We start from the raw sequence: 13,871 nt of genomic DNA, 5'->3' as shown, positions 1-13,871 counted from the left end.
GGGGTCACCCTCGTGAAAGTATATGGTCCCACCCCATTCCCAGTTTCAAGCTTCGGTATGCAGCTTGATTCTGGAGGCCTCTGCAGGATGGAGTGTGTGGATTTCTGACACTTGGCTTGCCACACACCCGCAGGCTACATCTTTGCTGAGAATTAGAATCCCGTGGCCCGGACATAGCAGCCTGTGACATGGAGTGAAAACTCTTGAATTGGTATATGCACAAAACTGAAGCCGAGGGCTCCGTGAATGCTTGTGGAGGGAAAGTCTGGTTGAAGGCCCAAGCCAAACAGCCGCCTCCCGAACATCTCAATACAGACACACCCCTGAAACAACCACATTTTGCTTTATTAGGCGTTCCATGGTAATATAACACAGAGTTCTTAAGGAATAATAAACACGAGACTTGTTTTTTACCATAATTATTTTGCCATTAAGACAGTGGTTACAAAAAAAAAAAGTACTCTTCTGGCTACACACTTTATCAGCTTTAGAACTGAAAGTTCCTCCACTCATGGGTCACAATCACAATTTCAAGGATTAAAAACCATCTATTCTTAAATCCTACACTGTTTTAGAGCATCAAGTCACTGCAGTTATTCAGTTCTGAGACACTGTCGATTTATTTTAGCATTTACATATGACATTCATTTAACAGACACACAAAGCAAGCCAACAGGTAAACATGCTTACACAGCCTGCAGAAATCTTCAGGTTTTAAATTGTTTTTTAAGAAAACAACCAAAACAACCAAAAATGACCATGACCTGGTACAGGAAAAACAGGAAGACCCAAGTGAATACTAGAGCTGCAAGTGTTTCTTAGAATTGAAACAAAAATTGTTTTTTTCCAACTTGTTCAAATTTCCTCTAAGTGCAGGTGAGAAAAAAAAAGCAAATATATTAAGTCAACCAATTATTTTTTCAAAAGTGCAATTTACCTCTAAAATAACAAATAAACAACAACAACAAAAAACCCAAAACCCCAACCAGAACCCCAAAGGCAAAATGTGTAGAGAGACAAGGGTGGTGATGGAATGAACTACTTTGTGATGTTTTTACGCTTTACAAAAAGCAGATTTGGTTTTTAGAAAAGCCTGCAAACACAACATTGCTTGAGAGAACCTGTAAACACGTTTGGAATGCAATGCAACACAAGTCAGCAAGGACAGGGGTGGGTCCAAAGGAGCCAGCTAGGGGGAAGGGTGACAGAAAAGGAGAGGGAAGGATGGAGACGGACATCACCTGTGGTCTCTAAGGGGGCCATGTGTTCAATTTGTAAGGTTCCCCCCCACCCACTGCAGTTCTGATGTAACCTATTGTTCATAAAACACATTGCTCTTGCAAAGTAGAATGGACTTTAAGTTTCCCAAGGATTTTTTGAGTTTATAGGGCTTCTTTCTATGTAGTGTGTCTTTTGAAATAATTGGAGAAGAAAAAAATCTGGTTTTTCCCCAAAAGTGAAAAGCTTCCATGTGTTCTAGAATCTCAAAAGATACTTAACCAGGAAGCAGCAGGCCCTCGGGTCAGACTCCTATTAGCTTAGCACTTCCGAACTGGTGACTTTGGTTGGCTCGCTTGGGTTATTGAGGCTCGGTGTTTAGGTTTGACCATGACTTTAGCCAGATAGCACTGCACAGAGGAAAATCTCTCTGGTTCTGCAGCCTCAGAGCTCTTCAGCTTCTGGGCCCTGTCTGCGGTTCCACGTGTGATACTATGGGTGAGACAGCATGGCCCATTCCTGCACTTGGCCAGGACCCCACACACTAGCACACGTCCTCATGATGGCGGGTGGGTAGCACCAGTCCCACATGGACTAGGATGACACAGCACTCTGCTTGCAATGGCAAACGCTCAAATCCTTTAGGCAGACCCCACGACCACCATGAAATGGTAGACCTGGGAGGTGAAAAGATAACGGGGCAGGGGAGGAAAACACTGTCTCCGAGACGAGGGCTGAAGGAAACACAGAGAGAGAGAGAGACAGACACGAAAATATTCATGAATTAAAAAGCTAGAGAGAGAAAGAGAGTGCAAGAGCACGCAGAAAAATGGTAAAAGAGAAAAGAATCCTCAAAGGATTTAATCTGCAGCAAAATCTAGGCCAATAAAGCAAGCCTGCCCCTTTATCAACAGCTGACCCTGAAGACTACGGAATGGTGATGTGGGCATTTTGGAGCCTCTCAGGACGGACACGATGAGTTTGCCAACCACCCAGAATCAGCTGGGTGATGACGTAATTGCATCATTAGGATGTCCAGTTCAAACCCCTTGTATTAATATGGAGTTAAATGTTCCAATTTAGTATTTAAAAAAAAAAAAAAAAAAAAAAGACTCTTTCCCACCCCAGCCCCTCCCCAGCCCCACAAAGAAAAACTTCTTAAAAATTTTAAAAAGAAAAGAAAAAGGCAGCTCTGGGCAATTCACTTTATCTTCCCTCCCCCCATGAAAAGGAAGATGCTAACGGACACTAGGAGGTTGAAGGCGAAGAAGACCCTCGCTGGGGGCTGCTTGTTCGCATGTCTGAGTGTTGGGTGTGGTTCCGTGTATGAGCTTGGTGGGTAGGCTTGGGTGTGATACTCATAGATGTGTAAGGAAGTGGATGAGCAAAATCAGTAACTCCCGGTGAGAGATGGGGTGTGGGGCCCCAAGGGGGACCCCATGAACTGGCTGCTCCACAGTAACTATCACAGGCTCTTAAAAAAAAAAAAAGGGAAGGAAGAAAGAAGTCTCAGAATGTCCTCAGGTGTCCCATCCCCAGTCCCCAGTGGACGGCACAGCCCAGGAGCTCTAGCCCAGGCTGGTGATGTTGGCACGGCCACCGGGGGGCGCCACGATACGCTGGGTGGTGCGGCGGGGAATGTTGTCATCAATTTGAGCACCTGGAGGGAGAGAAGAGAGGAATGGGTTAGGGGCCAGGACAGTCACACAAGGTCCTGCTTGAAGGTGAAATCTCACAGCTCAGGAGGAAAAGTGCTAGTCGCATTCCTTTTTTTTGGAGACAGGGTCCAGCTCTGTTTTCTAGACCAGAGTGCAGTGGCACCATCATAGCTCACCACAGCCTCAACCTCCTGGGCTTAAGCCATCCTCCCACTCAGCCCCCTCAAGAAGCTGGGGCCACAGCCACAGGCCCCCACACCTAGCTAATTTTTAAATTTTTTGTAAAGAGGGGTCTTGCTATATTGCTGAAGCTGGTCTCAAACTCCTGGGCTCAGGCAGTCCTCCTACCTCTGCTTCCCAGCATGCTGGTATAACAGGTGTGAGCCACACTGCCCGGCCTCACATTCTTTTTTCTTCTCTTAAAACCTCACTGAAGTTTAGACTACAGTAAGGAGGTGGAGGCTGGGCATGGTGGCTCATGCCTGGAATCCTCCTAACAGCACTCTGGGAGGCTGAAGTGAGAGGATTGCTTCAGTCCAGGAGTTTGAGAACAGTCTGGGCAACACAGTGAGAGCCTATCTCTACAGAAAAATTTTAAAATTAGCCAGGCGTGATGGCACAAGCCAGTAGTACCAGCTACTGGGGAGGCTGAGCTGGGAGGATCACTTGAGCCCAGGAGGTCGAGGCTGCAGTGAGCTGTGATTGTACCACTGCACTCTAGCCTGGGTACTGGGTGACACAGTGAGGTACTAGTATCTCTAAAAATAAAAATAAATAAACTTTTTAGAAAGGAGATGAGCCTAAGGTAGCCAAAGAATCAGACACTGTATAAAGGCTGTTGGATGTATTACTGGAGAAAGTAAAACTATATACAAAATATCACTACACCTCAGACTCTGTCCTGTCCCCTGTTCTGATTAGTCAAATTGGCTGTGGCTTTTCTGAGGACACAGCCTTCTTCTGGCATTCTAATCCCCTAACCCTACACATACAATCACAAATAGGAGGAACGATGGCACCTTATACTGGAATAGCCTGGAGAGATCAGATAACACAGACGTGATTATACACATTTTACTTACAACAAACTAAAGTTCGTTATTTTTAAATGTTTTGAAAATTTGTAATCCATATATGGTACATACAGGTAACTTTTTAAAACCTGTACAACCAGCAAGAAAAAAAATTGTCTCTGGTTTAACAATTTCTTTAATACGCCATAGGAATCTGTAGCCCAGGGAGCACGAAGAGTGGAATGTTCTAGTCATGGGCCAAATGAAAGATGGGAAGGAAGTTTCAAGTAAGGAAACGTAAAAATCTGAACCCTTTCCTCTCACCAAGGGGATATCACACATATTACCCAAGCAAATACAACTCACAGTTCTCAAATGGCCCTGTTCTAAGCATTGTACACATATATTAATCCATTTAACCCTCACAACAACCTCACGGGAGAGCAACTACTATTATTGCCATTCTACAGGCAAGGAGACTGAGGCACAGCCAGAGCTGAGCTAAGAAGTTAGGCTGTTGAAACTCCAGACTCCACAAGCTAAACTACAATATACTGCAGGAGAGAAGAGAAGTCCTGAAATACCACAATGTCCTTTCTTATAATGGATCTAACAAATCGAACAAATGTCTTCTTAATATATTAGGTAAAACACAGTATGGGCATTGTGTGACACAAACTGATCTCAAGATTCTGAAACCCAACCAGTCATTAACTATGAAAATACATCTCCACGTCGGGCTGGCCTGGGCATGGTGGCTCATGCCTGTAATCCCAGCACTTTGGGAGGCCGAGGCAGGCAGATCACCTGAAGTCAGGAGTTCTACCAGCCTGGCCAACATGGTGATACCCCGTCTCTACTAAAAATACAAAAATTAGCCAGGTATGGTGGTGCACGCCTGTAATCCCAGCTACTTGGGAGGCTGAGGCATGAGAATCACTTGAACTGGGAGATGGAGGTTGCAGTGAGCCAAGATCGCGCCATTGCACCCCAGTCTGGGTGACAGGGCGAGACCTGTCTCAAATAAAAGAAAAAGAAAATACATCTCCAGTGATCTGAGTCCACTGTATTTCCCACTTTGGGGAGAAAGGGAGTATCATTCACTTCCATTTCTGTGGCCTTTCCAAATGCAATTGTAGCCTCGCCAGCACCAGTGAGCTGGCCCTGCAGGACTGTGCCCTCCCCAAGCCTCAACCCTACCAGACAAACTGAATCCAGACTGGTGCAGGTTCCGGACAGGTGGGGCCTGCTGCTTGGCAGGAGACGTCTTGGCCGAGGAGGCTGGAGTGACTGTCTTGGGCGTCACAGACACCTCACACACGGGTCCGTCATACAGGCCACGAGGAACCCCTCTCAGCTCAGCCAGCTGCAAAACACAAGAGTCCCCCAAGCTTAGGCCACAGTCACAGAGGACATCTCTCTAGAAACCCTCCTGGAGGGAGGATGGGCCTGTGAGATATAGGGATGGAGGGCTCTCCTTACAGACAGGTGGACAGGTGTTGTGTGGGGCCAGCTCCCACAATGCCAGGCCAAAACTCCCCACAAGGTCCGGTAACTGGTTAACTCTACAAAAACTAACACACCTTACCATTTTCCCCCCAAAGGCACTTCAATTTAAACCCTGTGAGAATCCCCTAAACATGCTGTGAGGGGGATCTGGTATCATGTTCAAGATCTGGCCCCAAACTTTCTTTCCAATTGCATTCTCCCTTTAATTCCCTTATAGCTCCATCTCTTTCCTGCTTCACATGCCCTGAATACACTGTGCATTGTCTATACTCATGACTCTCTTATCAAATTCCCTCGTCTCCCTTCTTTGACTTGACAAACTCCTACTTAACCTTCAAAGCCCAACTCAAAATGTCCTCTCCCCATGACACTCTCCCTGACTACGGCAGTGGCTCCCTCCTCTGGAGGAGGAGCCACTCCTCATCGTAGCATATACCATGATCTTACTTTGCTAGAGCTGTCTGTGGACATGCCTGACTCCTTCTCCAGTATTTTAAATGCCAGGAATAAAAAATTCAGGCTCCCTCTTATCCCTGGAATCCACTGTATTCATCTTAATATTCTGTCTCAAGGTGCTCAATAAATGTTTGTGGCCTTGAACTTAATTCATGGTTTAACAAAAAATTCATCAGAACAAAACTACTCACCCTGCTTCTTGCCTTGATACGCTTGTAAACAAAATCAGGGAAGGGCTTCCGGGGAATGTAGCGTCCAGAGCCTTCGGTGACATGCAGGGTGCCGTCCTCCAGGACAATCTTCCCCTGGCTGATGACCACCAGCGGGGAGCCGCGGCACTCCATGCCTTCAAAGATGTTGTACTCAAGAGACTGGGAAGAGAGCACAGTAAACTCTAGAACAGGCCACTCTGGCTGGACTCAATCCACCCAGCAGTGGGGCACCCACTGCCCCAACCCCACAAAGACAAAAGAGAGACTCAGAGACGGGGATCCTGTCCCAACTGGGCACCCCAGCAGGCACTTACTCGCTGTGTCTCCATATCCCTGTCTAGAATATGAAAGAATTTTCCTACCTCTCCACATTAGAAAGAAAGACAATTAAACAGAATAATTGTGTGGAAAGGGTGCTTGTTTGTAAATGCTACACAAATATAAAGAAAATGATTCCTCCTATTAACAGGGACTGTGTTCCCACCATCTCCAGCTCCATTCTGATTGAATTCCAAAGGCCTTCTCTGACCAAGTTCTAAATTTAATCTTGAAATGAGCCATCCACAAGTAGGTTTTCCCACTGGCTAGCCTGGTTTTCCAGTCTGTTTGCGGTGTGGTTAAACTGAAGTCCCTAAATGAAAGGACTGTGGTCACTGAAGAGACATGCCTCCGATAAAATGATTGAGGGCTAGTTAATTTCCAGAACAATGTAGCTATGTAGCTATCCTTCTGGTTTCAAGTTTTTCAGGGTAAAACAGAGACACATCTGTGTGCCCTCTTGGAAAATAGGTGGGGTCTCCACATGGCTGTGAATTTCTGGTTGGTAATGAAGCAACAGAAAACAGGAGTCATTGCACCCTAACATCGAAAACTCCATCCTGCAGCTTCGGCTAACCCAGTGCTACTTCCCAGATACCAAATGCCTCCTGCTTCTTCCTGCCTATTTGGTTCACGGGGACCAATGGCTGTGGCTGAGTCTGGACTGGAGGATTAATAGGTGGCTCCAACCATAAAGAGCACCCTGGGCTTCTGGGAAAGTTCAGACCAGGTTATCAGCACTCAGGGAGCTGGCCTCTGAACAGAGAGCTGTGCTAGCCCCCTGCAGTTCAACATGACATTTCTGCTTAGTGCAGCGGCTGGTAACACGGATTCGGCCGGCTCAGCAGCTCACATCGAGCATGGAAATGCACAATGCCCCGCACACAATGTTGGGTGAAAACAACCACCAGGGCTGTCAGGACACTGCTCTGAGTCTCAAAGCAGTCATGCAGAAGCTACCAGACGAACCGTAGCAGAGAGGCGCCAGCAGGGAGGGAAGAGGACTCTGCACTTGGATTCCCGAGACCCAAGACTTAAAATTGTCTTTCGTCAATTCTAAGACACTCATCCCTGAAGTCAGAATGTGCCTTACAGCAGCCAGAGCCACGCAGGCACTGCCGGCCTAGACTAAAGCCAAGTTCTTCTAGGGGAATATGGGTTTGCTTGTGCCACTGCGTTGGAGGACAACCCCACTGAGGGCATTTTACAGTAAATTCTCAGCTTGACATTGTTCTGGACCACACAGGCGGCTCACATTCAGACCACAAGACTGGACAAGCACCCACTTTCAGTTCCAATTCTTGGGGGAGACATTTTTCCCTCTTGGCAACCAATGCCAAGGTCGAGTCCTGCGAGATTTCCTGCCACCCTGTCTGCACAGCAGATGCACTCCCCAGAGATGCCGTAATAAGCACATGCTGGCCCTTGGTGGCCCAGTCTCCCATGAGACTCCTTGTCTTGGGTATGTTTTCTTTCATCATGGTACATAACCTAATGGAATATCTTAAAATCGATAGCATCTCAGATACAGTAAAATCGAGAAGTTGTGTGACTCTGGGGAGATCACTTTAATCCCGCCTCAGCTTCAGTTTCTTCATCTGCCACCCCCCCGAGGCGTATGTGAAGATGACAATACAAAAAGCCTCATCCCTGGTCGTCTCAGAAACAACCTTTGAAAGGGTGTGAGTCATCCTTTAAGGCCTGGATCAAGAGCCATCTCTTCCACATCACTCCACAGCTACCAGTTTATGCCCTGACAACCTCCTCTTGTGCCCTACTGGGTAGAGTATGGGCACAGCCTCGGCCATGGAGACATCTGCCCTGGGTTCACACCCCGGGTATGCCATTCACCAGCTATGTGACTTTGAACGCATCCCTCACACCCCTAAGCCTCCACCTCCTCATCTGTGAGGGGTAAGTAGGGCCCCCTTTGCAGTACTGATGTGAGAATCAAATGAAATAAAAAGAAGAAAAGCACCTAGCTCACTACTTGGTTCACAGCAGGTATTTAGAAAATCTTCACTCATTCACTGTCTGGCTTTTTACTGCACTTTGCTAACACTTGCCAGCCCTGCAGCATCCAAGATCTCATACAATGCATGTGTTGAGTCTTGTTGCTTATAAAAGAGCACCTAGATGACCTCTGGAGCCATCTTTCATCTTTAAAAGATGGAGGAACCAGCCCCATGACTCTCAGTGACTTAACACTGACAAGTCCAAGGGTCAGATCACAATTCCCAGATACTCAGAGCCTACTCTCCATCAAACCACGATGCAGGGAGGCTTCCTCACTCACTATGCATAGACATTTTTAACCTACCTCCACACAGGCTACCTAAAATTACTCATTGGGCCAGATGCCTGGAAAATCCAATCAAAGGCTTAGCAACAGGGCTGTCGATAATAGCTAGATGCTCCGAATTAAAGCTAATTAGCCTCATGGTAGGAAACACTGTACTATGCAGGGAAAGTCTCCTAGTTGCATTTCCCCAGAAGATCAATGAACAGACATGTTTAGCGCTGGCTCTTTAAAACAGGTGAGGATGGAAGGGCACCACTTTGAAAGTCAACATTTCTTCCATTGGTCACCTGGAGGTAAAAGCAGGGTAGGTTGGGGTGAAAATGCCTGGAGGGCAGAATCTGTCTTCCCAAATCTTCACTCCTTCCCACTGTCTCTTCTTCTAGGTTAAGAACTCCAAATGCAAGCTCCCCAGCTAGGTCATTTGTGTCTTAACGAGCCCCGTCAGTCATTTATAGCACCTCTGGGGGAAGCAACCTTCCAAGAAAGGGGAAGCATTTTCCCCATCTAAGTCTGACCAAGAGGCTGCATATGCAGTCTGGCAGGGAAGAGTCCTGAACAATTTTGGGTTCTAATTCTGGCTCAACCGCAAAATCGCTATGTAACATTAGACTGGTCACTTAAGCTCTCTAAGCCTCCGTTTATTTATTTTCCCAAATTGGGATAATAATACCAGTCCCTTTATTGAGGTCAAATGAAAGAGTCAGTGAGAATGTGAAGTTACAGGCACACGAATAGGGAGGTTCATGGGGCGGGACCCTAGGACCCCTGACCATAAAATAGCCAGTCAGGACACCCAAGAAATCATGATCTGAGCTGTAAGAGGGTGTGACCATAAGGCTGTGCTGCCAGGCTGAGCCAGTGAGTGGTGTGGGAGGGAGAAAGTCAGCTTTAAACACAGACTCGAACAGTCTTCTGAGAAGCACCCACCGTCCTGGTCCTCACAGGTGGCAGCAGAAGCCAGAGCTGAGCCTGAGCTCACTGCAGCCCAAACACCTCTGTGTGTGCAAATGAGAGAGGATTGGGACAGGACAAAGTCCCAGAGCTGTTCTGGAGAAATGCCAGAAACCTGCCCTGAGTTGTCATGACATGTGGGGGAGGTGTCAGTGCTCGCTGGCCTGAGCTGTCTTCGAGATTCAAATGAGTTCCTGACATGAAACGCTTCTGCCTGAGGCCCATTTCTTTTCCAAAGCTCTCCCTCTGTGCATATTCCTTCAGTTTTTCTGCCTATACCATATTGCTTGTGAGGACTCCGCAGTGTCTAACACCTCTGCTTAATGTCTGCTAACCTCACAGAATCACAGGACACTTGGAGACCTTGTCCGAATCCCTCACTCTCAGCTGAGGAGCCCAAGACATTAACATACTTGCCCTGGGTCCTGTTAACAAGAGAGGACATCTCTAAGCTCTGCAGCCCAGACCCAGAGGGTAGCGATACCCAAAGCTGCAGATCCTCAAACAACAATCAGATGGCTGGGGGGTACTTCTACTAGGGAGAAGTCAGTCAATCAATTCCTTTAAGATAATAAGAACGGCTGTCATCCAGTTTTCCGCATGGACACTGGCCTGAGAAAACAATGGCTTAAGAGCATCAAAGTCCCCAGTGAGCATCTCAGGAGAGGACATCTCACTGTTTCACTGAGGTCCCTTGCACCAAGTACTGCCATGAGAGGTGCCGCACCAAACTATGAAAATGGAGCGGTGCCTGACTTCTAGAAACTTTGCACTTTGACATCACTTTAGAGGCTCTAAAGGTCTACAGATAGAGAGGCTGTGGTATTCCAAAATGATTATGAGAGTAACGGTCTTATTGACCTCACTAAAGAAAATGAAGTAACTATTCCTTTCCCAGCAAACTGCAAATCGTAACATCCTCAGGAAAAGCGCATTCCCATCACAGCAAGTTCTTTTTAGAAACGCTGGGGCTCTCCGTCCGTCCGTGTCTCTGTGACTGTAATTCATTTGGATGGGGCCTGCACAGTGAACAGGTCTTACGCTGTTGTGCGTCTTGGCAGAGATGGTTTTAACACTGTCGGGGTCCCAGATGACCAGGTCAGCATCGGATCCCACAGCAATGCGGCCTTTCCGGGGGTAAAGGTTGAAGACTTTGGCTGCATTGGTGCTGGTCACAGCCACAAACTGGTTCTCATCCATCTTCCCAGTGACCTGAGGGAGACAGCACAGGTGTGCACAGGAGGCACACAGCAGACACAAGTTAAAAAGTTACTTTTCAATAACGAACTACTGATACAACAGCTTAGATGGATGTCAAGAGCATTGTGCCAAGCGAAACACAAACCATCTCAAAGGTCACACACTGTATGACTCCATTTCCATAATGTTCTCCAAATAACAAAATGGTAGAGATGGAGAACAGATGAGGGACTAGATGAGTTCTTCCAGGCTTAGGGAGGGTGGAGGGGAGGAGCAGCAAGAGGTTGGTCTCTGAAATGCTGGACTTGACCTGCATCTTGAGTGTGGTGGGGGTCACATGACTCCACAGGTGGCCACATAGCCTAGAGCTATACCCACACATTGTGACACTGTCAGTGTCTTGGTTTTGATATTGTACTACATTCACATAAGATGTAACCATAAGGGAAACTGAGTGAAGGGTACGCAGGACCTCTCTGTACTATCTTTGCAACTTCTTAATCTGTAATTATTTCAAAACAAAAAAAATTTTGTTTAATTTGCAGGGGTGGCAATGCCTCTTTAGGAAATATCATTTGGCCCAATTGGCTGTCCTTTTCAACAAAATACAGCCACAGATCTAGGCTTCCTTTTTTTCTCTCTTTTTTTGAGACAGGATCTTGCTGTCATTGAGGTTGGAATGCAGTAGAGTGATTCCAGCTCACTGCAGCCTCAGCCTCTCAGGCTCAAGCAATCCTCCTGTGTCAGCCTCTCGAGTAGCTGGGAAGACAGGCATGCACTACCATACCAGGCTAATTTTTCTTTTTGTTAAGAGACAGGATCTCACTATGGTGCCCAGCTGGGCTTGAAGTCCTGGCCTCAAGCAACCCTCCCACCTCGCCCTCCCAAAGTGCTGGGATTTCAGGCATGGGGCACCACGCCTGGCCAGATGTCATCTTCTAGTCTAGCCAACCGAGAAGTCTCAGCCCCGTGTCTGGTTTTAGGTGCCAATCACATTGCCTCAAGTGCTTCCCCTCCCAAACCCACTCTAAATCCAGTAAAAAACTGGGCAAAGGAAATGAACCGGCATTAAGAGGGAGAAAAAAGTACAAATGGCCAATAAGCATAGGAAAAAATTTTCACTCTAATCAGTAACTGAATACATTAAATGTAAAACAATGAGACACACAATTCACTTATCAAATCAGCAAACAATGGATTTTTGCTGACAACACCCAGGTGGTAGACATTGGGGAGTGACATATATTGGTGGTGGCATATAAAGCAGTACAAACTTTCTGGAAGGAACTTTGACAATATGTATCAAAACTGTTAAAAATATATACGTCCTTTGACCCAGCAATGCCACTTGTAGAAATTTCTCCTACAAACATAATCAAGAATGTGTCTATAAAAATGTCATTCCAGTTAAGAAAAAAAAAAACAGAAACAACATAAATGCTCAACCAAAGACATAAATGTGGCTGGGCACAGTGGCTCACACCTGTAATCCCAGCACTTTGGGAGGCCAAGGTGGGTGGATCACCTGAGGTCAGGAGTTTGAGACCAGCCTGGCCAACATGGCGAAACCCCATCTCTACTAAAAATAGCAAAATTAGCCAGGCGTGGTGGCAGGCGCCTGTAATCCCAGCTACTCAGGAGGCTGAAGCAAGAGAATTGCATGAACCCGGGAGGCAGACGTTGCAGTGAGCCAAGGTCGTGCCACTGCACTCCAGCCTGTGGGGAGAGAGTGAAACTCTGTCTCTCCCCGCCAAAAAAAAGAATTATAAATGAGTCCTGGCCGGGCACGGTGGCTCATGCCTGTAATCCCAGCACTTTGGGAGGTCAAGGCAGGTGGATTACCTGAGGTCAGGAGTTTGAGATCAGCCTGGCCAACATGGTGAAACCCCGTCCCTACTAAAAATACAAAAATCAGCTGGGTGTGGTGGCATACGCCTGTAATCTCAGCTACTCAGGGGGCTGAGGCAGGAGAATCACTTGAACCCGGGAGGTGGAGGTTGCAGTGAGCTGAGATTGCACCACTGCACTCCAGAGTGAGACTCCATCTCAAAAAAATAAATAAATGAGTCCCAGTTTAGCATGCACATGGAAGAGTCTATTACTGTAAATCAACTTTTTCAAGTATATTGAAGCAGGTGGAGATATTTCCAAGATATATTAATTTTTTAAAAAAACAGACTACAAAATAGTATGTATGATGCCAATATTATTGTTATTATTTTTTTTTTTGAGACAGGGTCTCACTATGTCGCCCAGTTTGCAGTGCAGTGGTCCGATCGTGGCTCACTGCAGCCTCAACCTCCCAAGGCTCAGGTGATCCTCCTGCCTCCACCCACCGAGTAGCTGGGACTATAGGCACACGCCACCATGCCTGGCTAATTTTTGTATTTTTAGTAAAGACAGGGTTTTGCCATGTTGCCCAGACTGGTCTTGAACTCCTGGGCTTAACTGATCCACCCACCTCGACATGCTAAAGTGCTGGGATTACAGGCATGAGCCTGGGAGTGGGCCCAGCTGTATGATGCCAATATTATCTACACACTCACACATATCGCATATACACATGTGCACTTGTGTAGTAGCAAAAAAATGGAAAGACATATGCCAAAGTGTTGTCGTTTTATCTGAAACATGGTGACTTTTATTTATTTCCTTATTCCTCTTGGAATAAGGATATATTCTTCATATAATCTAAAAAATTCACTAAAAAACAGAAAACCTATTCTGTTAATATGTTTTAAAACATTAAAATGAAAAAGCCCAAAGATCCTCTAAGTCAGTGTATGTTCATAGCAGGCCTACCGGAAGCTGGCAGTAGAAGATATGCTAAGTCCAGAGGGCCCTAAAAGACACTTTTAAGGAAATTGAGCCCATTTCCAAGAGTAGAAGAGGATTAACTGAAAAAGTCACCTGGTTGCTAAGGAATTTTGTTCCTGACTGACCTAGAGTCACATCTAAAGCTGTGTAGGTTTTCAGTCTTTACTGCTCCATTGATGATAATGATAAGAAATACATAGGCAGGCCAGGCGTGATG

General features: G+C 46.4%; 1 protein-coding gene across 2 annotated transcripts in view; it reads right to left on the bottom strand.

Moving 5' to 3' along the window:
• Positions 1–324: 324 nt before the first annotated feature.
• Positions 325–13,871, bottom strand: part of DPYSL2 (dihydropyrimidinase like 2) — an 81,513-nt gene continuing 67,966 nt past the window's right edge. For both annotated transcript variants that reach the window (XM_015145012.3, XM_028852476.2), the window contains exons 11-14: positions 10,679–10,849; positions 6,046–6,225; positions 5,090–5,255; positions 325–2,878 (exon numbers count right to left, since the gene is read on the bottom strand). In XM_015145012.3, coding sequence (XP_015000498.1) covers positions 2,787–2,878; positions 5,090–5,255; positions 6,046–6,225; positions 10,679–10,849 — 609 coding nt within the window. In that variant the 3' untranslated portion in view covers positions 325–2,786. The remainder of the gene's footprint in view (positions 2,879–5,089; positions 5,256–6,045; positions 6,226–10,678; positions 10,850–13,871) is intronic.

The sequence above is a fragment of the Macaca mulatta genome, chromosome 8, assembly GCF_049350105.2.
Source record: "Macaca mulatta isolate MMU2019108-1 chromosome 8, T2T-MMU8v2.0, whole genome shotgun sequence".
In the NCBI taxonomy this organism is placed as follows: Eukaryota; Metazoa; Chordata; class Mammalia; order Primates; family Cercopithecidae; genus Macaca; species Macaca mulatta.
Note: the sequence above shows the minus strand (reverse complement) of the source record. Positions and strands in the feature narration are given on the sequence as shown.